The sequence below is a fragment of the Manis javanica genome, chromosome 6, assembly GCF_040802235.1.
Source record: "Manis javanica isolate MJ-LG chromosome 6, MJ_LKY, whole genome shotgun sequence".
In the NCBI taxonomy this organism is placed as follows: domain Eukaryota; kingdom Metazoa; phylum Chordata; class Mammalia; order Pholidota; family Manidae; genus Manis; species Manis javanica.
This window is the reverse complement of record NC_133161.1, coordinates 105,532,256-105,560,071: the sequence shown is the minus strand read 5'-3', so window position 1 is coordinate 105,560,071 and position 27,816 is coordinate 105,532,256. Positions and strand designations below refer to the sequence as shown.

The following is a 27,816-nucleotide window of genomic DNA, read 5'->3' as shown; positions in this document are numbered from 1 at the left end:
AGCTAAAGAAAATGTTTTTTCAAATTGTCTCAAATCTCCAAAACTTTTTCCAATATTTTTATTGAAAAATATCCACAGATAAGTGATATAAGTGGACATGTGCAGTTCAAACCCATGTTGTTGAAGGGTCAACTGTATGTTTTCTTTGCCAAATACCTATAAACTATTTCTCTAAACATGTGTTGCTCCCAAGAACTTTAAGGTTAACTTGGTTCAAAATTATAATAAACAAAAGCATCTAAACATTCTTTTCGGTCAGCAAATCATAAGTCATTTTCATAATCGATGAATGTGAAGGACCATCTTCATAAGACAAATACATATATGCAAAAATATGCACATAGTTTCAGGGCATTCACTGCCCCACCAAGCTTATGTACTAACTCAGATGAAGAATTCCTGCTTTACATGGTTTTTGTTATAATTTTATCCTCAAATATTATCATTTGCATTGTTTCATTTGTAAGTCTTCAAGCAATTTTATGACTCCCTCTTATGAAAAACATTATATAACCTTGGAAATCAAGGTTGAGAAAATCAGATAACTTACTTTTCAATCTTTATTTGTTTTTATAGTCATGGATACATACAAGAGTCTCAGAGGGATGCAATATAAGGTGAAAACCACTAGACAACCTCCTTAATTGGTTACAGCTTCTGTTCCAATATTTAAGGTTCCATATTAACTTTTCAAGTTTGGAGAAATAGAGTGCCATGTTCTTTCTCAAAGAGGCCAGTCAGACTCTTGGTGGTGCACTGACAAAGAAGTCTTCATTATTTTGGAAACCAACAGAATGAATTAATGAAGATTCTTTCCAAGCTAGCAGATGTTTTTTATTATGAGTGAGCATGGCAAACATCATCGATACAGATATACATTTGTCTTGCTTTAGAATTGACCCATCTCATGACCTGAACTTTGGGTAAAAGTAAACTATATGAAAGAACTTCCCAGCCTCACTAAATTTAAATCAGTAGGGTAATTAATGCTTGAATGCATGTAATCTTGAAAGCCGAGATATACTTAATAAATAATATTTATCTTACCATTACTTTATGCATTTTAAGTATTAAACTTTGAAAGAATAAATTTCTAGGTTAATAAAATAGCACAATCAATTCCTTTATTTTTCTCATTAGACTGAAAAATAAACCAAATGAACAAGGAAAATGTGAATAAAAGATTTAGCATGAAACATTATTTCTCAGAAGATAATATGAAAATATGCACGCTTCTTATAATTGAATTTCAGAAAATTTACCTGTGAAAAGCAGAGGTATTCATTGCCTTCAAGCTTCATTTTAGAACCTTAATCTGGTTGCTGACAGTCCTACACAGATGATCTTCTGGTTTTTTAATGACAGAAAACAGAAGAATCTCTCTGGAAGGAAAACTTAGGTCATATCTCAACCCATATCTATTCCATAGCATATATAGAAACATTAATAGTTCTGCCTGTCATTCATTGCCAGAGTAGAAAATAGGTTCTAAATAAAAGTCTAATTATCATAAAGCCAAAAATAAGTATGGAATATTTAAAATTGTGTCACTTAACTAGTGAAAACTGAACACATTGTCTTCTTTAGTCAGGGATTTGCAGTCATCTTTTGCATATTGTATTTAGCCAACAATCAAATCTTAATTTTTAATTAGCAGACATTAAAACAACTAGCAGCAAATAACAGATGACAAAGCTACAAAAATTCATAAAGGTCAAAGGAAGCAGCATTTTTAGTCAAGCAAGAAGTGTTCTTTCATGAATTTAGTAAATCACGGTGAGCACTTCACCTTCCCCACAATCATCTCCAAGCCAAATTTTCTAAAAGCAACATTGCTTTTTGACGATAATCATGATGGTAATAATACTGTGGTAGCTGTCAGACCAGAGGGTATACATTCTTCAGAATCAAGAGACCCTCAAACATCAATAAACATCACGTAGAAAGGAACATAACAAATTCCAATACAGCATACACACAAAATTAATTCATTGATCAGAGACCAATACAGTTTTGGATATGCATTTCCAGAAGGAAGCAGAGGGCAACATAAACCCTCTGCAGCTGTCAAACCTGTGGAAGTGAAACAATGTATTACAAAATTCACACAATATAAGAATTATAAGTGAAAAACAAATGCTTTATCCAAAAAAAAATTGGTTGGTGGCCCAAAATACAGTTATATGTATGTATCATATCTATAATGATAAAAATCAGCTTGCATGAGGATCACAGTCTACCTACTTTGAAGTTATATCACACATATGATAAGCAATTTATAGAATTTATCAAGTTTGCATACACAGGAATTGCAAAATGAATTGAAATACATTGAAATATCGAACACTCGAAATGTAGTTATATAAACCTCCCAGGATTGACGGGGATTGGCCGTAATCAGCACTTGCCACTATTGAACAAGAACTAATCAAGAAAACGGAGAAAAATTCAAGAAAAGAAAAGGAAAATAAAAAAAAAAATCTTTCATTATTTCTCATTTTAAATAATGTTCTTGTTGACTTGCGGTGTCGAAAATTTTGTTCTCGCCCCCAAACGGGGGATTTGTTTGATGATAGTTTCTGTCCTGTAGCCTTTTGATCTCTGTTTGCTAGGAGCAGGTAATGGGTCTCTTGGCAGGAAATTAGTGGAATGTGTAGTAAATGTTTACTATACCGACGACATTCAGGCCAACCCCTGAGTAGTCAGTGAGATGATGCTTTAAGTAGCCAAAGGAAAAGGAAAAAAATAGGTCTTGCTATTAGAAAATGTCCTATGACTTCACACTAATTCTCTTGAAATAAAAAGATTAGCGATTTGCCCAAGAAAATATTATGAACAAAGCGTGTGATAGCTTCTTCGTTAATGCTTCCAGAAGCAGGCGCTCCATGTGTAGGTAATTAGAGTACAGTGGGTGCAGAGTGGTGCTTGGAGTTTAGGGTCAACTTTGCTGTCCGCTCCGTAGATTTTACAGGCGATTTGCTCTTTGCTTTAAGAAGAGAAAGTGATATTGGAAAAAAGTCAGCACTTTAGATTAAAGCAAAGCACCCTTCACAAAGCCACAAACAAGAAGCAGGACAGAAAGTCCATGGCTTGTAGCTATCCTCGCACCTGCGGAAGAAGTTATAAGATATTCGCTCATCTTGAAGATTTCCAATGCTCCTTATTAGGCTGTTTAAACACATACATATATATATTTAATTAGCTCGCCAGCTTGGCTCTGGTGCCTCATGAATGTCTTGGCATGCACTGCAAATAACAATACATACAAAGTATTTCAGTCCCAGGAAGTTGGTCTCGTTTGTTTAGTCTGTTTTCAAACAATGCCATCCCCAGTTGGGAACACTGAGAGGAACAAATCCAAATACTTTTCCCTCAAGTAATTCTTTGAGGATCATCCCCTTTGAGGATCCCCTTTGAGGATCATTTGATTGTTCCTATACTGGAACTAAGAACACACCCCCTGCGTACAAGCATGAGCACAAGAACACAGGAGATAAAACTAAAGTTGAGGACAGTGGGCTTCTCAAGGGCAGGAGACTGTGTTCTGGGATTGAGTGCATTTGGGCATTTTCTTTTAGAGGAAGATTCTCACTCAATTTCTTGTCTTTGAAATCTAAGGAAAAGTTAGTGTATCAAAATTTTGGAAATTTTTGAAACAGTTCTGAGATTATGTAAAGGGGAGAATTAAATTGTATTTTTGCATTTTTTCTTCAAATATTTTATCCAGTAAGCTTCTAGCTACAAATGATGTATTACATTCCTTTATTAGTAAGAAAACAAAAATGTGATGTGGCTCAAAGCATCTCTCTTTTTTTAACTGGGAAAAAGTTTAAAAGGTTTGGCATGGATAAGGGTATGGAAATTCAATATTCCAAATATTTCAGTAAATCATGTTCAGGTCCACATTGGCAGTGATAAAAAAATTGAGGCAAAAACACATGCTCTCAAAAAGTCACTGCAGAGTAAGTATTTGGGGGTTCTAAAATGGCTAATATAAGGAGGCTCATATTACTGTTTTTTGGTTAGTTTACTTTAGTGTTGGCATTGTTTTGCCTGTTTGGTAAGTGAGCCATATATTTAACACAATTATCTCCCCACAGAAGCCCAATGGCTAAAGACCCAGAGGTTAATGGTGGGTCTCTGGAGAGTTGCTCCTTCATTCAAGCTGGGCGACAATGTTCAAAGTGCAAAAGTGACAGTCCAGTCCACATGCAGCTCTAAGTACAAGGTCATGCAAAGAAAAGAAAAGCCATCTGTGTGACACCACTAACATCAGAGCCTTCCCACATTAAATATGTTCTTGTTAACTTTTGAAGAGAGATACACTTAATGAAAAAAAGAAAAAGGAAAGAAGTCATTACAATGGCACTGGACACAAAGTATATCTGATACAGAATTTGAGTAAAAGTTTCAAAAAATGCTGAAAGCAATAAAACCAAGTAAAGTGATTCACTTTTCAAAACAGACATTTTGTGAAATAATGGTTTCCTTTCAGCATGGCACTGGGGACTTACTCAGACTATGCTGTCCCTTTCTCAAGTCATCAGCCACTCCTAGGAAATGCCTGGCCCCATCATGCCTGTAAGATGTGCAGAGAATAGCTACTGCATTGTGGCCTAACATTATGCCCTACATGTGTAAGTCAAAACAAAATTTACATGAGCAGAATAATTGGAAAGACATCTTATACTGCAATTATATAATGTAAAGAGTATTATAAGGCAACTAAAATTTTGCACTGCCATCAGATATATACCATTGTAACAGCCATTTTTTCTCAGATTATGATCATTCATCCACTCTAGGTACATGCATTTCCTAGCATATTTTTAATCAAATGAAATTTCTGTCTGTCAGGCAAATTATATAGCATTTTTTTTCCTGTACAGCAAATCTGGTTTGTCATCAAATCAATGATTGTTTTTCTCTTCTATGTTTTACTTATTCATTGAATGAAGAGATATGTACTCCTTTATCTTTGTAATCCCAAAGATTTAGACAGTGAAATCTGAGGATCTAAGATGCTATAATTTTTCTTGTGAAGTTTTAACAAGTAGTTATTGCAGTCATTTTCATTTAGATATACACTATTCTGACATAACATTAATGTTTATCAAACGTGATAGTCTAGTCAGTACAAAGTTTAAAAAATTGTTTTTTCAGAAAGGAAACTTTGGCCACTCATCATGCTCTATTCTTATTTTTACAGATGGAAACATTTTACTTTTGTGAAATAATGGGTGCCAGAAGTGCAATCAGGGATCCTGAGTTCTAATTTCCTCTGCAGTCACTCACTTCTGACTCCAAAATATGATCTTATTTTTTCTGTGTTTCCTAAAATAAGCATAACTGTTTATATTGTTTTATGTATGTATTTTTCATATTACATATCACGTGGTGTTGGACCACCTGTTCTGCTGTGTTTGGTCTTTTGGCTCTGTGCCCAGGCCATGTAGGGATAACCTATTATCACCCTAAAACAGCTCTTGCCTGTGAACTACCTGCTGTCCACCGTGTCTGTTCCCATCAGCTGGTGTCTCTCTCCTCTGAACAGCAGCATTATTTTGCTTTTCTTTCCTACAGCCTCAACATGACCTACACTGACTTATAATTCATGTTCATATCTTATCTCACTGATTAAAGGCAAGTGGTGGGACTTTAGCCAATTTTTTTTATTACTCTCAGCGTCTAAAATAATGCCTTGAGAGTTTTTAAACTTTTGTCCCCAACACAAAATACCCTGTGAAGAAAAAAAGATGTTATTATCTAAATTATGTGAAGAAAATGTACATGTGGTGTGTCTGGATGAAGAGACTTCTCTCTGACTCAGACTGCCATTTCACGACATCCTTTGGCTTCTGACATGATGCCTTTCATTTGTTTTTATGCTTAAAATTTTTTTTCATACCACTCTCTCAGGTGTAATGCTCCATGCCTTTTATGGCAGGGGAGGTATTTTCTTCATTTTGTGATTGAAGAAGTCTAAGGTAGCCTCTTAGAAGTCTGAGGAGTACAGAAACCTAGCTTCCAGGTTTCAGCCCTTCCTATACCTCATTGAATAGCCAGGGCCACATTGCCTCCCTGAGACATGGACAAGAAAGCATTTCTTAAGAGAGTGTCTGTGACAAATAAGAATATGGCCAAGGAGAAAAATACAGAAAAAAGCCTCAAATATTTAATTTTCACCATAATTATTATTTCAGAGAATAATAGAAAATTCCATCTATTTCTTTAAAGAAAACAAAACAGGATAAAAACATCACAACACAGTGTTGAGACCTGGGCATCCTCAGCAATCAGGTAGAGACGGTATGTGGTTTTACACTGCATCACAAGCCAGTCACGGCCACTGAGAACTTAGTCCCCGTCCATTTGCCTCATTGAACTCAGCAAAACTTTCCAGACTGAAAATTCTGCTCTGCCCCTCTCCTCTGTTTGCCAGCTGGAAGAACTTAGCTCCTTTTCAGCCCCTTCCTTTTTAGACCATCCCATCTGTATCAGCATTTCTGCCCTGGATCTGTGACTATGAGGCTGGATGCTGTGGGCATATCTAACAATGCTGCATCCCTCTGTCGCTCACATCAGTCTCCAAAATGACTAAAATGAACTGAGCATCCACCCTGTGTCAGGGGCATCTGCAGTAGGCACTTTACATATATTGTCTCAGTTGATTCTCTCGACAACAATGTACAGCAAACATACAGAGCAGGAGTGACTCAGAGACATGGGATAACTCACCTACGGTTACACAGATGGTAAGGATAGAAATTAAGGAACAGCAATATAGTCAGATAAACTTAGAATATGGATGTGCTTATTTCTGAAACAACCAGAGACAAGCAATATGCCCTGTTGTCTCCGTATCTGTTAAATCAATACATGAAGTTATTATCTGAATGAACACTATTTTTTTTTCCAGAGAAAATGCGTAGGCTATAACATGCTTTAGAGGAAAAATATTTTATATAAAATTTCTTTTCCCCAGCTCTGAACTGATAAATATTGGATATAACAACATCATCAGCTTTAGTTTCCCTAAGTATTAGGTAAAGTTTGTTTTGCTCTATGCAGGGACCAAATGATATATCGTAACATTTTGAACTTTTCATACTGCAGAACTTTAGGCCTTAGAGGTTTCTCCAAATTCATCTAAATGTTTGAGTGAGAGGTGGTTTTCCCATTATGCTTCCATGTCCTCTTCTAAGAACTCTTTTCCAAGCTTTCTTTCAAATTTGATGGCCTGGGATCAAGAAAGGTTAAGTTGACTGTTGAAAGTGTTCCCATTAGTTAGTGACAGGGACAGAAAGATCATCAGAGTTCTTATCTACCACAAAAGATCAGAAGAGGGCATGAATATTTAGTTAAAAGAAATCAGTGGAGCATTGAGACAGCTTGCTAGACAAATTACCCTCTAACTTGTACCAGCTCTTCAAACATCCCCTTTCTCTTGGCTGTGAGTATCTTTTGATGGATCAGTTTCCTAGTTGAGTACAACTTGCTATCGATTTAGACAATTTGGGGCATCTGCTGACTTAGGTACAATTCTTGATAGGGTTTTCTCTTAATTTGGTTTATTTGTATTATTTTCTTGATTCTAGTAACTAGTAGAATTAAAAGGAGCAAGGAAAGAAGAAGAAAACATTTCTTTAACACTGTGACTCCATGGTCTGACTCCAGAATCTTCATTTTGTAAAAGTGAATATTAGTGATGCTTATCCTATGAACAAACCTAAGAATGGAAATTCTCCAAGCATAAAAGCAACAGCTGAATAATTTTTTTGTTTGTGAGGAGGCCAAACATAAGGAGGAGTGTCCACTGTAACTCCAGAAACAGACAGGCCCTTAATAAAAGACACACTTGTCTTTTATTACAGAGTTCAGCCCTAAGAAATGAAAATGGCTGTGTGACGAAGATGAGCTAGCATTTAATGCTATTTTTATTCAGGGTTGCTCACACTAACCACTGTTGAAGGGGAAAGGTCAAGTAGTAGGATGATTTTAACCTATAAGTCTTTTGAAAATAGTATCTTTTTATTAGCATTTGTGTGGTCCAGTGCCAAATTCTTCAGAAATCCATTTTTAAAAAAGAACTGTGCTTCATTGTCTATTTTACTTGCATACATTGCCTATTTTACTTTTCTCTGGCATGTCGGCAGCAGCTGTGTAAATTTCCTCCCTTTCTTTCCTTTCGTCAGCAAATGGACACCTCTGTTCTAGTTACGAGGCCTCACTATAGCTGAAGAAAAATGTTTCCTTTGGACACAAGGACTAAGCGACAATGCACAGGTGATATCGCATTCACCACAGAACGTTCCAGACCGCCTTGCTCACAATCTGTCCTTGAAGGCTTCCAGGGTTTCTACCTTCCACAGTGGCTCCAGAACAAGCACATAGGAGGGAGGTTGCCCCACCACCTGCTAAGACCATGGTGCATCTTAAAACACACATTTTCATTGTAATTCACTCACCCTGGTAATAACAGTCTTAGTCTACACAGGATGATGCCTTTAACAGCAGCAGTTAGTATTTCCTGAATACTTGCAATTTCTTTATCTCTGACCATGAGCCCATGAAGTCATTATAACCATTTTGCTGATCAGGGAACTGCAGCTGTTGGACTCAGCAACTAGGTAGTGCCGCTGAGACTCAAAACCTGCTCTGTTTGACTCTACACACGAATTTGTGTCTTAATTTCCTCTGGCAGTTTCCTGAAAACTATACTTGTTCAATTCTGCCTTTTAGAAATACAGGGGAATATGTATGGCTTTGATAAAAATAGCAGGAAGGACACTATCAATAAGTGGAAAAACAACTAAAATATTTTTTGAAGAACAAAGTTTTAATACCAGATATATTTAATAAGGGCCACTATAACTTAGTGGAAAAACAACTAAAATGTTTTCTGAAGAACAAAGTTTTAATACCACATATATTTAATACGTAATGCAGAAATGAGACTGATTTATTATTGGCATTATATTTCCCAGTATATAAATGCTGCTAAAGAACTTGAAACGATTTACTTGCAAAGCTTAAATGTGCCTCCTGCGTGCGTGTTTTCATTACAGATCAGCAAGCTCACTCTTCACAATGCGGGGTGGTTATCAACCCCCCACCTTGCTGGAATGGTCACAAGTCCTAGGGCTGCACACACATGTGGTTTTGTTGCACTAACGACAGTGTTGAACATTGCCTAAGGGCTTAAATCAGCACATTCAGTTTGGGGAACCGGCATGAGGAAACGAGAACAACGGACAATCAACACGGACCGGCTTAGCTGCAGGCACGGGCTCTGAGCACGGGGGTCCCGCGTGAGGACTCTGACCAAAGTGCCCGCCCCCTGGTGTTCCCGACTACTGCGCGCAGACTGTAAAGGAGGTATGTTTTCTTATTTGAACACTCACGGATTGGTAAGATAAAGGATATCTCTTCCTGCCACACTCTTTCTGCACATCTCTGAAAAATCCCTCATCCAAGGAAAAGCATCTCATATTTTTAGAGAAATGGCAACTGAGGGACTCAGAGTCAAGAAATAGAAGTAAAAGAAAGAGAAGGAAAGAAACATGTAATCTCAAATTTCATGTATATTCTTATATAAATTGAAAAGTAAAGATATCACCATAATGTATAAATACAGTAATTTGTAAAAATTAAAAAATTCAGTTTAATTGTTCATTTTGCTTTTGAGGAAAAAATTATTTGAGGATCTAATGCCAATAGGAGATAGAAAAACATCAATTATATAGCTTTCGAAAACACACTTCCTTTAACATAAGGTAATGTTTTAAGACTACATATATTTTGCAGGCTTGAGCCAGTAGTTTCCCCCTTTTCCTTAATCTAGCTATTTCAAAATTATCTAAATTAGAATGCTTTATAAATTATATTCATAACAGAAATGATCTTCTTCTGGAAGGAATGAAGTAATTAACAGAGATAGTTGAAGCAAGATTTTTTTTCCATATCCTATTTATCAAGGCATACAAATACAGTGATAAAAGTACACAGTTGCCAGGGACCATTCATCAAACTTCATAGACATAATTTGTCATTAAATATAATTTAAAATAAATGAATATTATTGCTGTCAAATGTATGTCATGAAGGTTGGCCCCAAAGCTATTTTTCAGTCCTCTTTCTCCAGTCACACAGAAGTGGTCTGGGTTGTTTGCTCAGAGTGACCGAATGACACACAGACTTCATGATCTTCCTAACAGCAGTGTCCTCCTAAGTGTTTTGCACGATACATAAAACAAGCATGGTGTTCCATCCCTAAACACTTGTTTACCTCTGATTACATGCTAAGCACCGTGCTTGGTTCTGCAATCACATTAAAAGTACCATGGCACAGTCCCCATCTTTGAAACCCTGATGTTTGTTTGAAATGGTTTTAATAAATTTCTTTTTCTTTACTGGTTGTCCATTCTACTGCTCACTCCCCAGTGTAGCACTTTTCAAATAACTATTTACAATTTTAAGATAAATAAGAGATTGCCTTCACTGCCTACATATTTGTTTAATCAGAAAAATTCAAAATATTTTCTAAGTGGTTGAAGGAGATGCCACCAGGATGGAACTATAGCGTCAGACAACTCAATGAAACAAAAAAAGGAATCAGGCCCACAACAGACCCCTCATTGCAGTGCTTGAGACCCTTATATTTTGAAATTTGGAGTATCTGTATTACTTAATCTTCATTAAAATGCTGTGTCTGGGGAGGTAAGATTGCTTAGCTTAATTTCTTATTTTTTATTTTTTCATAGCTTCATAGTCAACAGCTTCATGGAATGAGGAATCCTAACTCCCAGTGCTATAATTCACTTTAATGCAAGCACTAAGATTTTAACCTGTTCATGCAAAAATGCTCTTTCAGACTCTTTGAAGCAATCGCATTAAATAAAATATAATTATCTTTCATTATTCTTCCAGTGTGTTGCTTTTCTTCGACTCCTAATGACTGCACCATTGCTCATCCCTTTGAGCTCCCTCTGAATTGTAGGCCAGTGAGTCATACTACTGAGAGGAAAACGGATTGAAGGATATTTTACTTATGGACTTTACATGTGTTTTATTTGTTTAATAAAAACAGATGTATTACAACTATACCTATATGTTTAGAAAAACAATAATTTGGTGGTCAGATTCTCCATCCATCTCCCAGGAAACAAGATGTAATGTACCTAATTTCAATGCTACCAGCAACTTCTGAGTACACCATTTTCATAATAATATTTTTAAAACACATGTGAACACACATATGCATGTATGTATTTGTACATTTACATATATGCACATGTACATAATTTTAATTTGTCATGAGCTCCACAACCACGTATTAGTTTATCTTTCTTTATTTGTTGAATACATTTTGTTTATTAGTTCATTTTCTCTCTCATAAGCTGCCATTGACCTATTTTAAAATTTGGGAAATTTTAAATAGTGTTTCTTTTTTCCTTATAACAGAAATAATAAACTATTATTGTACAAATGTTATCAATATAAGATAAGCAAATAATTTAAAAATCATAACATCTTGACCTTTGATGTACATTTTCCTATATATTGTTATTTTTCAATGCACATTTTCAGATTTATTTAAAGTACTGTGTTCTATATTTCTCATTTTAAAGTTTTGTAGCCTACATTTTTTTCACATTTTCTTATGTATTGACTCTTTTCTAATCTTAATAACCATTCTTAGAAAATGTGATTCTAGAAGCTGCTTAATATTCATTGTATGATTTTAACACATTCGTTACATAACTTCTCTACTCGTGGTTATCTGAGTATTTCCAGGTATTTTTGTGACAAGCATTTCTCTTCAGGGGCCTGGGTCTGCCTCACCACCCATCTCCTTGGGATTTCAGGGGCCTCGTGATCTAATGCCCTGTGACTGATCCTCCTGCCAAGGTTTTCTCCAGAATGGGCGCACCAATCCGTGTGCAAATCATAATGCAGCAGAATGCCTGAGTCACTGTCATCTTGAACACAGGTGCTGATGTTAAAAGTCTTTGCTGAGATTATGAGTCAAATTTTCAAAAGTAACTAGGGTTTTGACTAGGAAGTCTGTAAATGCTTTTGAAAAAGCTGACATTTTTATGATACCACGATTGGCCACCCAAACACATAGCGTGTTTACTCATTCAGACCTAAACTCTCTTAACAAAGTATTCTAGTGCTCTTCATATTTATACTACTTATTTTTTATTTTTTTAAAAGTCTGGATATTTTATACCTTTTTGTTGTTGTTATTGTTATTAATGAGGATTGTATACTATGCCTCAAATATTTTCCATTTGGGTAATGCTGTCATATACAGTATTGATTTCCATTTATATCTTTATCTTGTCCTTATCCATATTACATGATCACTTTGGATATCTCTAAATCATTTGGTGTGAATTAAATAGCTATAGTATCTGTAGAACTGACGTACTTTCTTTCTTTTGCTAAGTATTAGACACAAATATTTCCTTGTCTGATGTATCACTTTTTAGTGACATTTAACTTAAAGTACTTTAAATTATTTATAGTAAAATGTTATTCTTATTTGTATATTTTGTAACTTTAAATTTTCAAGGCTTCAGGCCTCTGATTTTATGTAATCTTCCTATATTTGATTTTTCTTTTCTGCTTAGCTCTTTACTAGAAGTTCATTTGTATATATCATGAATTCTGATATTTCCTTTTATCACTTATGAATTAAACCAATCTTTATCATTTTGAAAATCATCAGATTCAATATTATTTTACATAATTTTAGAATTTCCAGGCTTTTTATTTTTTTTATCTCTATTCATATTTATGTTTCTTTATTATCCTCTTAATTCATGTTTGTTTAATAATATAATTTAATACCTGGTAGATAAAGAGAAAGCTAATAACTGCTGTTCTCACTCATGTGCCAATTTTACTAGACATTTAAAATACATTATATCACTTAATGCTGAAATGCCCTAAGGGCATGTGTTACTACCTCAGTTTTATAAATAAGGAGTCTTGAGTTCCAGCAAGTTTTGTGTGCAGCTCACTCAACAAACAAGCTGGTAGTTGAGTGAATCTAGGAATCAAATCTGTGCCTGTCTACCACGACAAACTACAGCATTCTTATTACAGGGTTTTAAGTCCATCTTATTTTTCTCTTTTGAAAGTTTTAACAATATTCTGACGTATGTTTTCACATGTATCTATAGTCATATTATGATTTTAAAAATCCCAAAGGTCTTGCTTGAAAGCTTGCATTTAATTAAGACAGCAAATTTATAGCTTCCAAGTGTGTGTTGTTTATTCAGGTCACATGGTTCAAATTCTTAAAGTTCCTTTGGAATTTTATTATGTTTTCTAATAATGATCTAGTTACAAACTTGGGCGAGACAGCTGGTGGCTAATATGGTATGGTTATATAGGGGGAAATTTATCATCAATTAATGGCACTGTGACAGAAGAAGCAAGCTCTGGATTTACAAAGAATAAAACATAAGCCAGGAATGAAGACCCAGTCTTCCTTCTTTAACTAATCACCTACATATACCCAACGAGGAAAACAGTCACCACAGTAGAGCCAGTGTGGACCCTTCACTCTCATCATTTCAATGTTGCTGCTGCTGCTGATATGTAAGCAAATGCAATAATAGTCATGTTAATATAGCAACTAGTCACTATTTATTGAGGGCTTGATCAGTGCCATGCTCTCTATGTATATAACTTCATTTAATCACCAAAATTTTGTGAGGATTGTACTATAGTTCCCATTTAACAACTGAGGAAACAAAGATGCTCACAGCTGAGTGATGGACAGAGATGTGAACAGTCTTCTTCCCTAACCTCTATGCCTGCTGCCCCTACTGGTGGATGTCTGGGACCAGAGGCAGAAGCTCTAGGGAGCACCTTCCTGCTCATTTCTGTCCCTTTGCAGCTAAAATGAATGAATGTGCCAGGCTACTGGTGGCAGCAAGTGCCTTGGGACAAGGAGCCGTTGCCTTTCTTTTCTTTCAGGACATGTGTTACTTTGACTAACAGAGTGAAGTCTTTCCAGCAACTTCTCAACCCTTTGGTCATCTATCCAGAAAGTGGCTTTTCTGGCAGCTCCCTGAAATCTCAAGGATCATGAAGTCATTAGAGATAGGAGCTTAGCACATTGGCAAATTTTGCTTCATGTCTCCAAAATTACAGAGCGCCTGGTAATCACAAGTGAACCTGAAAGTGGCCAGCCACGCATTGAAAAACCCTTCCAGCAGACAGACCTTTGGTTTTATGGATCCAGACAGTTTCCAATGAATTACATTAAATGTGGTTTGTGAGAGAATTCAGCCAGTATAGACTCCATCTACATAACTTCAGTTCAAACATAACTCTAGCAGATTCCTTGACCTGTATTATCCAAAGTGTTGCCTCAAATCTTTTTCTCATCTTATTCAGAGACATCTGATTTACATGGCAACTACTTAACTGATAGAATTAAAATGATTGAATTAATGTAACCTGTGTAGGCAGCCAAGGTGGACCATTTAAACCAAAATCAACATTCAGGTCTGAATGATATGACTGGCTGTCTACCTAGAGGCAGCGCACCACTCCCTCACATTTTAAATCAGGAGAAAAATCTGCTGCAAAACCCTCTGCCCCTTATCTCTCTCCCCACCTGCTCTGAATTCTGTCTGGGGATGGCTCCTCCTAAATCCGGCTGCTCTTGGAAAGCTGCCATGTTATGGGCAGCAGGGGGCCTTGGGGAGCTCTCGGCTTCTAGCAGCTGTACCAGCAGCTGCCTCTCAGGTTCACACCACGGTGAGAACACAACAATCATAGTTCGGAGTTCAGAGAATCAGATTCCTGCTGAGTGACTACAGCCTCAACATATAGGGACAGAACTACACTTTAACCATGGCTGGCTTTCTTACAAGCACCAGCTGTTGATCACAGAATGAAGAGAACAGTTTCACAAATGTCCATCCCAACACGGAAAAAAATAATAGCAAAAGACTGGTACATTCTTCTAGAGAAAAATAGTTTTCAACTATTTTGTACTATCACACACACACATACCTCTCTCATAGTAAAGGGGAAAAATTGTCTCCTCACTCATAAGAACATTTTAGAGCTGACGATTCTCCTAATTCACCTGCACATACAAATGTTTATTTCTGGTTCTGGACTTGGAGATTTTGATTTAAGAGTTGCTGGGTGGAATATGAATTTTTAACAAGCTCCCTGGTGAGTCTGGTCATCTGCATTATACACTTTGAGAAACACTGTTTAGGAGTCATGATTCGTTTTAGATTAGTGGCAATGTTTCTATTTATGCAAATATAATTTTAAGAAAAATTGGATAAAAACAAGATAGCTCTGTCCCTCTTTCTTCCTTTCCCCCCCTAAACATGAGCTTCACATGTTCTAGGACTTGGATGCAAATACAAATTGTAATATTTGTAGCCATTTTTGTTAGGGGGACCAACTATCGATCCAGTTTTGTCTGACACTGAGAGGTTTCCTGGACTATGGGATTCCCAGCACTACAAGGAGGAAAGCCCCAGAGAAGACTTACTACAATTCGAGGCACAGTGGGAGCTTCAAAGTAATGTGCAGAAATTGCTATGGAGACCTGAGTGAGGAAATAACCAATTCTGACTAAGACAATAGGAGAAAGGTTAAAATATGCACATTTGAGTAGGAACTCAGCAAACAAACAAAACAGCATCTGCAAAGTGTTAGAGGTAAAAAAGTACATGAAAACATTCAGGAAGTACCGATCAGGAAGATTATGGGTGAGTATTATGAACTCAGGAGAAATGGGGCTGGAAATGAGACCATGAAAATTAGTGATGATGCTCTGGAACCAGTAATTCTCTAGCACCTGCTCGTTGTGATCCATTCTTTGTACTAGAAACAGGTGACCTGTTCGGAGCTGTTGGAATAGATTAGGAGAGTGCACAGGGCCTGCGCTGAGAACTAAGCCAGTGTTGATGGAACAGAAAGGAGACAGTAGTTCAGGGATGTTCTGAAAACACAATTAGTAGGACTAAATGATTGTATCATTGTGGCGACGATGGAAGAAGAGAAGAACATTTTTGTGGATCCCACAAGCCCCATGATTGTGATGGTGGTATTAAAGGAATCTGGGAACACTGCAGTAAGAATACTTTTTGGTGAGAGAGCCAAGATAATGAATTCCGTTTTGAATATTTGAGTTTAGGGGCCTGACCTGGTATCTGCGGCTCTGAAGCAAACCAGCCTAAAACCTAGTGCCTTAAAACAAGGATGTATTACTCTCCCCCAAGGGCGCATGTGGTCTGGGATCCGCTGGCACTGCCTGTTTAGGATCTCTCGTGCTGCACTGCGACAGCAGGGGCTCCGGCCAAAGGCTGGCTGGTGGGCTTCCCCCATGAGGTGGTCTCAGGGAGGATGCACTTCCCTTGCGGGGGCTTGCCTCTCAGGGGCCACGGCACAGGCAGCCAGGCCCCTTGAAGGCCAGGTCCGGAATTGGCCTCACATTACTTGCACAGAACTACTTCTTTATACTTAATAGACAAAGTGGTTACAGGCTAGCCCAGGGGGTAGAAAAGAGGCAACACACCTCATCGATGGGATGTCAAGAGAGGTGCACTGTCTCTACTCTGCCACGTGCTCATCAGACATATATGTGAACATGTGTTGGGGAACAACAGTGAACCCTCCTTATCTGACTCTCGAGAAATAAATCAGAATTAGAAATGTGACTGGAGTTTTCTAGGGAAAAGTTAGCAGTCAGAACCATAGAAATGGTAAAGAAGAACAGGGGGTTAAGAATGGGAAAAGGATCCCATTTAGCAGAAGCCAACAGAGTATACCGACAGTCAGTAATTAGGGGCCCAGAGGACACATGCTGCCTGGAAACGTGCAGAAACAGACTGGAGAGGTACGGGAGGGGCGGGTTAGGGGGCCAGTGAGACCAGAGAGCGTTTCCAGGAGGCTGTCTCAGTAGCAGAGGAAGGAGAGATGAGGAAGATGTGGGTAGAGATGAGCTACAGTGCCCTCTAGTGGAGGCGCTGGCCCCCGCGGAGGGGCAGGGGGCTGTCCTCAAGAGTTTTGCTTCTCTGTTGGCAGGGGCTGGGGGACAAGGGCGCCAGTTGAAAGGAATGAAGACAGGAGGGGGGCTAATGGTTTGGGTGTCTGGGCTCTGAAAGGAGTGGATGTAGCATTGATGAGACAGGAGGAGACACTGAGGTATTGGGGATGAGGTGGAGGGGAGGGAGCACTCTGCATGCCCAGTGAAGACAGAAAGAAGCCATCTATGCTAGAATCACGAATTCTTCCTCCTCATAACAGCTGTGGGACATTCTTCCATGGTGGTTATGGGTACACAAAACTGAAGGCAGTTCAGAGGACTGGAGATGAGAAACAATGAAGGGATTACAAAAGCCAAGTTTTGTTTCTCTGTTCGCCTTATCATTTATCTTCATTATTACAGTTTCAATTGTGGATTATCAAATGGAAGTAGAACTAAAATAATTAAAGAGAGATGTAATAAAGAAAAACAGTTTCAAGCAGGAGGGGACAGTCACATGCTCATCGACTTTTGGCGAAACATCTGAAAAAATAAAGGACTACCTATATTAAATCATGATGAAATCTTTTTATCTTGTGATATGCAGGTGGTATTAGACTATCTTTTTCCATCTTCTTTTATTCATGTTAATTTCTGCTTTAGAAAAACTGGTTAAGGGGAATGTATAACAATTTGAATATTATATTTTTGTATACATATACAGAGTTTTCAGGTTAATACTTTTCCTTCATAGAGACACAAATTCTTTGACAGAAAAGTAGTATGAATTACGTGCTATTTTGTCCTAACTTAGTAAACTAAGTCAAAGACTATGATGAAAGCGAAGTAGACCAGGCTATTGTAACACAGGCTGATAAGAGTCATATATACCAGGGACGAAACATGCCTCCTGGTACCAAGAGAACATGGATAGGAGGCTGGGTAGTTCTTGGCCTGTAAAAGCAAGAGTTTAATTTTTGTGTCTTCCTCATGCTTTTCCTCAATAAAATAAGAAAGGAAAGATGCATGAGCAATGGAGTTTACCCATATTTTACTTTCCCACAACTAACACATAAACTCTTTGAAGAGAGGAAATGTATCTTCCATTCTGTGTCACTCTGCCTGGCATGTAAGCTCGACAGGATGAAGGGTGATTAAATGAATGAATAAATGAAGCATGGGTATTGAAATCAGCTTTATTTGAATATAACCTGAAAAATTATAAAGCAAAAATATGAATCAGGATGTGGGTTTACAGTGAATATAATATATGTAAATATCCATCCCAGACAATGTATTTACATAGTAATTGTGCAAGCACAGAAACTTACACACAAATAGATGGGTGGCTGGGCCATCCCAGCTTCTGAAATAGAAGTCAGAAAATGTTGCTAAATGTATATAAAATATTTCCAGTATTCACTGGTAGAAAAAATAGAAACTAAAAATTGTGATATATTTCAGATGAATCTTTGCTATAAAGCAGATAATTTTTAGTGAAGATGGCTTTTAATGAATAAAGGCTCATGCACTACATGACACTGTACAGGCTAATGACTCAGCACCCTTCTCTCCTCTCACCTTGCTTTAGAAAAAGCAATGAGTGAGACTGGTGGTTGGGTGAAAAGCGAGCAGTGATGTTCATTTGAAAATGATTAGAAGATACCTAGAGTTTACCATTTCCTTCATTGGAATAGGTAATCAATTTAATTTTATTCCACAGAGCCGATTTACAATCACTGGCTTGGAATATTCTATGTAGGCTAATACACTCATTTCCATGATTTGGAGTTCTCAGTAATGAGGCTGGAAAGTGTCTGCTGCGGCTATTGGGAAATTTTCCATATAGTGTCTAGTTTCTTCTTTTGATAACATGAAAGGGAGTGGTCAATGCCTCCAAAGATATGAAATGTTTATCAAGTAAGGGCTACAAAATTATAACCAGTAGGTACATATATATATATATATACACACACACACATATATATCTGTGTTATATATATAACATTCTATATGTTATATATGTATCTACAAAATTATAACCTGTAGGTGCATATATATGTATACACACACATTATATATGCAACATTCATATGTTATATATGTATCTATTCAATAGATATATATATATGTTTATATATTCGAGCTATGGTTTTGTTATTTTGGGAAACAAGAGAGATGATAAAGAGGAAAGTGAGACTTAGTCACACAAACCGTGCTTCACAGAGGCTAAGCTATATATTCATTAGACTGACATAAATTGCCATGGCCGAGGCATGCTGGAATAGTTGCTCACTCATATTTAAAGGCAGTGAAAACTCTCAGGGACCCTTAGTCAAGCTCTCTGCAAATCATACCCACTTGTACATGAAGCATAAGGAGGAAACCTAGGTTGGCACACATTTATTTTACAAGTGTTATTCATAAACAAGGATTTAAAGATGTATGTGTACATATTTATCTCTCTTTATGTATATATAAAATCTATATGTGAATATGTGAATGAATCTCTCTATATACATATATATATACATATGTGGGTGAATGAAATCATCCTGATGAAATGAACATATTTTTTAAAATTTAATGAATTAAAGAGAACCTGAATGTTAGCAATGCAATTTTCTGTTACCTATAGTAGTATCAGTAATTCTTCAATGATAAAACTATAGAGGGGAAAGCTTAAAGAATGATATATTAAATATGTTTATGCTCCCTTCCTCTTTTAATAGTACATCAAGTGTTTGGGCAAAATACAGAACAGTCATGGGTCATGTGAGTACTGCTCATTCCAGGAAGCCTTATCCCTCATCAAGTTTAAAACTTCAGGGAGCTGCCACTGGCTGAATGATGTATAAATTAATGCTATTCAGAAAAGCTTTAACTTGCACAGCTGACTTAGGAAACGTGTGACTACGCTTTCAAACTGGTCTCTGCGCCACTTACTGCTTTGAACCCTCCTCACTTCCCCCATTATCATTATCGCTTTCATCCCAGGCAGCTGAAATCAAAGGCCTTGGAGAAAAGTCCTGCTTAAAGCTATGGGTTGCTGAAAATGTGGTGTCTCCTTCATTTACCTTAGGTGAAAGTCCCTTAGTTTGGACCATTATGGATACATAAACCATATGGAAAATGAACATGCATTTATAATGCAAGTAACATTATTGTTTTTGTAATCTGCAAATACAGAGGGAAAAAAAAAAGTCCAGCTCTCAGGTCCCCAGGACAGGAAGGACTGCCAGCAACTGATGTGCGAAGGGCCAGCCAGGCTCCCTGTGTCTCACCCTCATTCCAGCTGCACTAGGCCTCCAAACTTAAAACCTGTCATATACAAATCTGTCTACTCTACTTGACTGATCTTCCTGTGGAGGGCTTGTGAGTGGGAAAATGAAAGGCTCAAAACGGTTTCCATACCTGATTGAGGACTTTGTTTGGGGATTTTGGCTACCGCTTGAGGGCTTGAGGTGGAGTGCATCTGCTGGTTGGCTGAGCTGTGGATGCCGCTGGGAGCCACCACGGAGGCATTCTTGCGAGGCTTCATATCCTGCAGCCACATGGGGGAGGCTTCGAAGGCCTGCATCCTCCGGGCATGGCTGTTGGGGTTGACTTTCAGGTAGGCCTGGGCCTTGTGTTCCTGAAGCTCTCCGTAGTTGGCATCGGTCACCCTGCACTCATATAAGCCTTCATCCTTTCTCCTCACTTTGGAAATCTGAAGCTTGTGAGAGATGTCATTGCCTTGGACTTTCACTGTCTGAAAAATTGCAGGTAAAAAGATAAGGTGCAACATGACATGACTTTGTTACCATACTTATTACTGACCTTGCTAATATTGGAAAATTAAAGGGTTTTAATGCCCTTATAGCCACAATCAGGGAGGTATTTATTTTCTCAATAGAGTAATCTGAAGGTCTTATTTATACCATTCTCCTAACAACTGGCTTCACAAAATCATGGAGTAATTAGTTCAAACCAGCAGGACCAGTTTCTGTTAGCCATGTGGTCCCCATTTCTCATGTTCTGGGAGCAGCTCTGCCATTTTCCAATCACGGAATTGGCCTCTGCTGATTAGCTCGTCTGAATGAAGCATGTACCTAAGGAGGCCAGGTTTATAGTTAATACAGCCTCTTTTCTTCACCATGGGCGTGGGAGACCACAAAAATATTTTGTCGGTCACAACAGAGTTTCAATGAGAATGTGCCTTTATCCCTACATTGGGATGACTGATAATGGTACTGACAAAATGGACTTGGGTATTGAAAATTCTTCTCAGCTCAGGGTATTAACATCACTTGAAGTTGCAACAGATCAGAGTACACACTGCTGGAGGTCTTTATGCTGCTGGGACTGGAGATACTATCAGTTGAACTCTAGTTTGACTGTCAAAAGTGAAATTGGCTCTCTTACTTTTTCTAATAATTTTATGCCAGATTAATAGCAAAATTATGTAATACATATGATTATGTATAATAAAATTCTGTATTCTGTATAAGTGTGTGTGTAAATATATATATATATATATATATATCCATAAGCATTTTTACTATAGAACAGTGAGATTTAAATACATAGCATATATTATCCATGAGTAACACAATGATGGATTTTGTAAGACATTTAGGATTTAAGGATTTGAATGATTTTGAAAGGTAGAGAAAAGTGAAGAGGGCAGAAAGTTTTTCTGCTACTGGCCACTACATTTTCAAATGGCCAAAAATAATTAAGAAAATTTGGGAAGTGTTCATTTAGTTTTTACATATAGAGTTGTATGTACAAATAGTTTTCAACACTTGAACCACAACCATATTTATGTGCATGCAAAATTATATATAAATGTACTATATAATACATACAACTGTAACTATAAAAATAATGGAAATTAATAGTTTCAAATATATTCTCAGCTGAGCCTCCTAATAACATTTGAGGTAGCCAGAGTACTGATTATTATCCTGTTTTACAGTAAACTGGGGTGTAGGAGGTTTGGGTCTGTGATTCTCAACATTGACTGTACATTAGAATAATCTGGGAGTTGTTAGAAATTACTAGTCTGCATCTCCAGGGGGCTAAGCTCCTATCAGCGTTTTATAAAAGCTCTCCAGGGGGTTCTAAGTTAACATCTGCTGGTTTAGGGCACATGTCCAAAGTCACACAGTAGGTAAATATGAACAAACTACTTTCTACCTCAATTTGCATCTAGGACTTTTTCTAATTCACCATATTTTATGAACTATTGGCATAGATAATCCTGTTAGTAGTTGTGGGTGTGATTGTGTATTTAAGTGTATGCTTTCCTGGGCCTGGACAGGAAAGGTTATTTTTGTTGCTGGTCTTTGGAAGATATGGGCATACCTGAAGGGTGAAAGATGGATGGGCAATAAACAGTCTAGTCATTTATACATGTATATAAAAAATGAAACATTTAAGAAAAATACTGTCAACAATTGATCTTACCAGTAAAGCTTCTAACATTGTATGAAAACAATAGTTTCTATTATATATGAGTCATTGAATTGAAATAGTCTAAAAAGTCAGTGAGTTTATGAAAATAAATGGAAATTTTTGGTTCATATCTTATTTTTGTTTGATATCTTCTTCCATGTTGAAATTATACACTTAGATCACAGAATTTGATTTTATGAATACAATATACTTTTAAACTTTTATTTATGTTGTAACCCCAATCTTACACCACTTTTTTGCTATTGTAGAGCATCAGAATACATTTACTTTTTAAGTAAAAGTCACTGGATTTTTAGATTCCTTAAACAAATGAATAAAATAAATAAGAGCATATATGTTCCTATTATATATTAATATATATGCATAAATATAACATATTAAGCTGGCAGACCTCATCCTTTATTATGTAACTATTTCATTTCTAGTAATATAAACTTATTTTTTATGAACAAGTTAAGTTCTATTAATATAAAGTGATTGTATGAGGCTTCTTTGAGGTAAAGAAGAGCAAGACTTTCATTTTTAAAAAAATTTCAAACACAATTACTAAAAGTACTAATTCTAATAACGCTTTTATATTTACACTGGCTTTTGGTTTTATGTTTAATTTTATGATTTTTGAACGTTGGCATTGCATGCATTAAGAATGACTTTGAAAACAGTTTTCATTACAATTTCAATATCCTATTGGATGCTTTAACTTCTTTTTGCCTAGATTTTCATGCGGTAGTGTTTTACTTCCTATTACAGAATAATTATTTCTATGATTTTTGAATAGATATTATGGTTGTAATCCTTACTTTTACAGTTACGTAATTGTTAAAGAGAGAAAGAAAACAAGTGTCACACACCTCCTTGGGGAACAAAATGATTCTGTGGTAATTGCTTAAATATTTAAATGATTTTATTGTGTCAACTGTATATGTGGTTCAATTTTTATGTACCCGGTGAAGAAATCTGCCCTTGCCCTGCGTCGTGGAGCTGCCGCGTTCGGGGACGACAGACACACTGAGGGCTTTCGGGGCCCCACGCTCCTCAGCTCCTTTGCCCCACGGGCCGCGCGGCAGCTGCCGGGAGGCGCCCCCTGTCGCCTGCTGTCGGGATACTCACGCTGATCTTGGTCCCGTCGTTGTCCGGGTCTCGGTCGGGCACGAGCTCCACCTGCGGGAAGAAGAGGCGAACGCTCAGGCCCGGGACCGCAGACCCCGTTCCGCGCCGAGCCGCGCCCGCGGGGGTCGGCGCCTCGCCGGCGGGGCGACTCCCGGCGGGCACGCTGCCCAGGGCGCGCTCGGGGCGTCCGGTCGCGGGGAAGGGGAAGCGCGGGAAGGGCGGGGGCGCGGGGGCGCGCAGTGTGCCGGGATGAGGCTCCGCGTCCCCCTCCCGGTCTCTTCCACCGGTTTGTCCTCTCTCGCTTCGACGCGTCTTCCGCCTCTTTGGCTGAACTCTGGGTCCAGTTTCCGCTCTGACCCTCCTTTGCTCTCCCGTTTCTCCCAGGGCTTCCTTTGCCTTCCGCCCCTCCCCCGGCTCTTTCCCCGCCCTGCTCCTGCTCCCTGTCGTCCGCTCCCGCTCCCCTCACTCCCTTCGGGCTCTTTCTCCCTCTCTCCCTCCTCTCCCCCACCCGTAGTCTCTCCTCTCCCTCTTCCCCTCCCGTCCTCCACCCCGTCTTTCCTCCCCCTCCCCTCCCCCTTTTCCTCCCTCTCCCCCTCCCCGTCTTTCCTCCTCCCCCTTTTCCTCCCTCTCCCCCTCCCCTCCTCCACCGTCTTTCCTCCCCCCTCCCCCTTTCCTCCCTCCCCCCTCCCCCTCCCCTCCTCCACCCCTGTCTTTCCTCCCTCTCTCCCTCCCCGCCCCCTTCCCTCCCCTCTCCCACGCCCCCTTTCCGTCCCTCTCCCGGCCCGTCTCCCCTCTCCCCGCTCCTTCCCATCCCCTCCCTCTCCCCCTCCCTCTCCCCCCTTCCCAACATGCCCTCTCCCTTCACTCGGTCCCTCTCCCTGTCTCCCTCTCTGTCTCTCGTGCCCCCCCGTCTCTCCCTCCCCTTGTGTCCCCCCTCCCGCCCCCTCTGTCTTTCCTTCTCCCTCACTCCAGCGTCTTTCCTGCCAACCTCAGGAGTGACAGGATGCCCGGCGGGGGTGATGGGGAATCCACAGAATTCTCCCCGCTCGCGGTCCCGGACAGGGGCCAGGGAGCGAGTGTCCTGGGATGTACCGATACCGCAGCGCCCTCGCCGACAGCTTGACCCTAACCGGTACTAAAAGGAGGACGACATCCCTCCCAGTTTTAACTGGGACCGACTGGACATGATTTCCCCTTAGTGTCACCACCACTTTCCGCTCACTCACTGGCATTCCTGCAACAGCGGGCATCACTCACGCCGGGACCGCCAGGCGGTTCCAGGGCCCCTGACTGGACACTCGGAAGATAAGGGAGCGAGTGGGAAAAGCGCTGCGGGCGGCGCGACGCGGCTACCTGAGCACCGGCCACCTCGGCCCCGGGCTCCAGGTCCTCGGGCCCCCGCAGGAACCACCACTGGATCTCCAGGTACACTGAGGCGGAGCCGCTCTGGAAAGCGCAGGACATCTCCACATTCTGCCCTTCGGTCGCCGTCACGTTCCGCGGGAACGCGGTAAATTTTGCTGCAAAACAGAAACGAGTCCTGTTGGAATATCCACACCACTCTTTCAGTGTCTTCTCTTGAGAGCTGCCTACATTTTTTTTTTTTTGGACTTAAACAAGAACAAAAACCCTGTATGACATCCCCGACTTTGCCTGGCCCCCACCCACCTTCCTTTCTTTTGCCTCCTGCCTGCCTTCTTTTGGTCTCCTGCCTAAAGCACATTGTTTTTGATCAGGTCCAGATAATGAAAAGGTTAACCAGCTTGCCAGCCCGTCCCCTCTGTTAGCCAAGCTGCCCAGTTAGATCCCGATACCTTCTGTCAGACTGTAGTACTCCCCCAAACATAGAGAGGGATTCAGTGGGGGTACATTTCAGACAAATCTGTCAAACTGGTACATGACAAGAGCCTCTTGTCTCCAAGTTTCTAAACAATCTTTGACTAAATGGATGTTCCATGAAATAGAGAATGCATCATGATTACCTGTCAAAATGCACATTCCGGGTATATTAAAACAATTGTTAGCAATTGTGATTCTGAGGCTACAGCAGTGAAACAAGTTTCACACTTTCTAAGCTGCGAATCTTTCCTTTTCTTCAGATTTATCTTCATACATGTGCCCATCAAGCCATTGTACTGTAAATTACCAGGCATCAGGGTCTTTAAGAGCCACACATCTCGCTTTACCTCTCTCCGGTAAGGTTTTTTTCAGGCTTTTCATTGTCAGTCTTGATACTGCTAGTTTGCAAGACTCACGGAGTCAAGGAGAAACTCAAAAATAAAATGCTCCCTTTCTCTCAAACGCATTTCTTGTAACATGGAATGCTTTGGATGAATGTTATCATTCTGTCTAAGGGACACTTTGCAAAGAGCTGATGGGTCCCTAAAAGTAGTCCTAGATTTGTGACTGACTCCGACGCGCACCTACGGAGCGGAGGATGGCGGCCGCAGGACTGTCTCAGGGTGGACGCGCTACCCGGCCCCCCTCCCCCCCCACTGCTTAAACAGATACATCAGTAGTGTCTCTGTTCAAAATTTTATGTAATCCCAAAATGATCTTTATTGAAGTGTAACTATATCTCTACTTAGAGGAAATGGGAGATGTTAGAACACAGTGCGATCTGAAAAGGACTCCTCCGTTCAAGCTGGAAGGAGGACTATGGCATTTCTGCTTCCAGAAGTGATGCGGTCTTCTGGCAGCAGAGATGAGATCCTACTGCCGGATCTGTTGAAACGATCACTGCAGCCTGCGAGGTCCTGAACAACTGGATCCAGCAGGCTGCTGCTGCTTGTAATGCAACCTGCCTTTGTGTGGGTCCTCAGAAGATTCTGTCCTCTGAGAAACACACATGCAGACGAAGTCACACGGACCCAGAAAAGGGAAACTCAGACCCATCTTGCCCACTAAGGACTGAGGACTGCAGTGGAGTGCCCCAAGACCCAGGTCTGTTTGTTTGCAATGATTATGTATGCATGAGTGGCTACTCTGTGCTTGCACACAGATGGAAGGCGCGCGCGCGCGCGCACACACACACGCACACACACACACACACATACACGCCCCTGTGTTGGTGCTCACCCAGGAACCCACCTCGTCGTCAGGCACCAACCAGATTTGCTCTCAAATCCAGCTTACCTACTATGTAATAAACTTAAAAGAAAAATGTCAAACAGGACACGATTGCACTTACTTGCTAGGAATCTTACTACATCTGCCTGGCCTTTCCTTGAACGTAGACAACACACACACACACACACACACACACTCACACACACGCACGCACGCACGCAAGCACACCGCAAGCAAATGTGCATTTGCCAGTGAACGCAGACTTACCTTGAGAAGAAAGCCCTTGCTGTACATATAAAACGGAAAAGAAAACAAATCCAACATAGGCCAAAAAGATCCCCATCATTCCAAAAAGGGGAGGGCGGGTCACATCAGTGTGACCAACAGCCAAAAGCCCTAAAAGAACGGAAGGCAAATGTATCCGAGGCTGGGTCTCAGAGCCCGGGACGCAGCACTGCCGCCATCCCGCCGCGCCGGGCGAGGACTGGCCGCGCGGAGGGGTGCAGCTCGCGCACGGAAATCGGCGGCGGGGCCGGGCTGCGCGTCCGGGCTCGGGCGGGCGGCGCGGGGAGTGCCTCGGCTGCCGGCGGCGCGTCCTCTCCCGGCGCTCGGCCACGTCAACCCGCCGCTCCGGCTGCGCGATCACTGCCCTGCCTGCGCGCCGAGCCGGCTCGCGAGTGGGGAGTGCGCAGGGGGCGGGCGCCAGGACTCCGCCGGCTCGCCGCGCCGCAACTTTTCCCTCTAATGGCTGCGATGATGCCGTTAACCCCGTGCGCGCCGGCGGCTCTCGCCGCCGGGACTACGCGGGCCGCCCGCTACGGCGCGGGTGCGGGTTCGGGCACGGGCGCGGGCTCGGCGGCGCGCTCCCCGGGGAGCAGGGCCTTTATCTCTTCCGATTTGCTGCTTCCCCGCGTCGGCTGCATCTTCCTCGCCTCGGCGGGTCGGGTCGCTCGCGGCCTCGGAGGGCGATGTCGCCGTAGGATCGCGTGTGGGACTGCCCGGGGCTGGGCGCCGGGCGCCGGAGGAGGAAGTCGGGGTTCGTGGAACAGGAGGGGAGGCTCGGGGTGGGGTGAGACTGCTCTGGGGCGATGAAAACAGCCATTCGAGGGGAACGTCGCTTACCCAGTTACTAAGTGCTCTAACCAGAGTGATCACAT

General features: G+C 40.4%; 1 protein-coding gene across 5 annotated transcripts; it reads right to left on the bottom strand.

The window, feature by feature from the left end:
* Positions 1-542: 542 nt before the first annotated feature.
* On the bottom strand, positions 543-27,816 carry VSTM2A (V-set and transmembrane domain containing 2A). 5 transcript variants are annotated; one of them, XM_073239153.1, is made up of 5 exons: positions 26,927-27,815; positions 24,944-25,110; positions 23,591-23,641; positions 20,435-20,771; positions 543-3,108 (listed from the first exon to the last, which is right to left on the bottom strand). In XM_073239153.1, exons 1-5 carry the CDS (start codon positions 27,003-27,005, stop codon positions 3,032-3,034), a joined length of 711 nt encoding a protein of 236 aa, XP_073095254.1. In that variant the 5' UTR covers positions 27,006-27,815; the 3' UTR covers positions 543-3,031. The 5 variants fall into 5 exon arrangements, with proteins under 5 accessions (XP_073095254.1, XP_073095253.1, XP_073095256.1 ...); XM_073239152.1 differs by having other exon boundaries at positions 543-2,986; positions 26,927-27,811; XM_073239155.1 differs by lacking the exon at positions 26,927-27,815 and adding an exon at positions 25,259-25,356 and having other exon boundaries at positions 543-2,986.

Bases quoted from the DNA above. Each gene is read 5' to 3' on its own strand.
- VSTM2A (XM_073239152.1), bottom strand. From the start codon at position 27,005: ATGATGGGGATCTTTTTGGCCTATGTTGGATTTGTTTTCTTTTCCGTT. The intron at 25,111-26,926 runs GTAAGTCTGCGT...TCTGTTTTGCAG, and splicing joins GCAAGGGCTTTCTTCTCAAG to CAAAATTTACCGCGTTCCCG. The intron at 2,987-20,434 runs GTATGGAAACCG...CTCTTCTTAAAG, and splicing joins CAAACAAAGTCCTCAATCAG to CAAAGAGCAAATCGCCTGTA.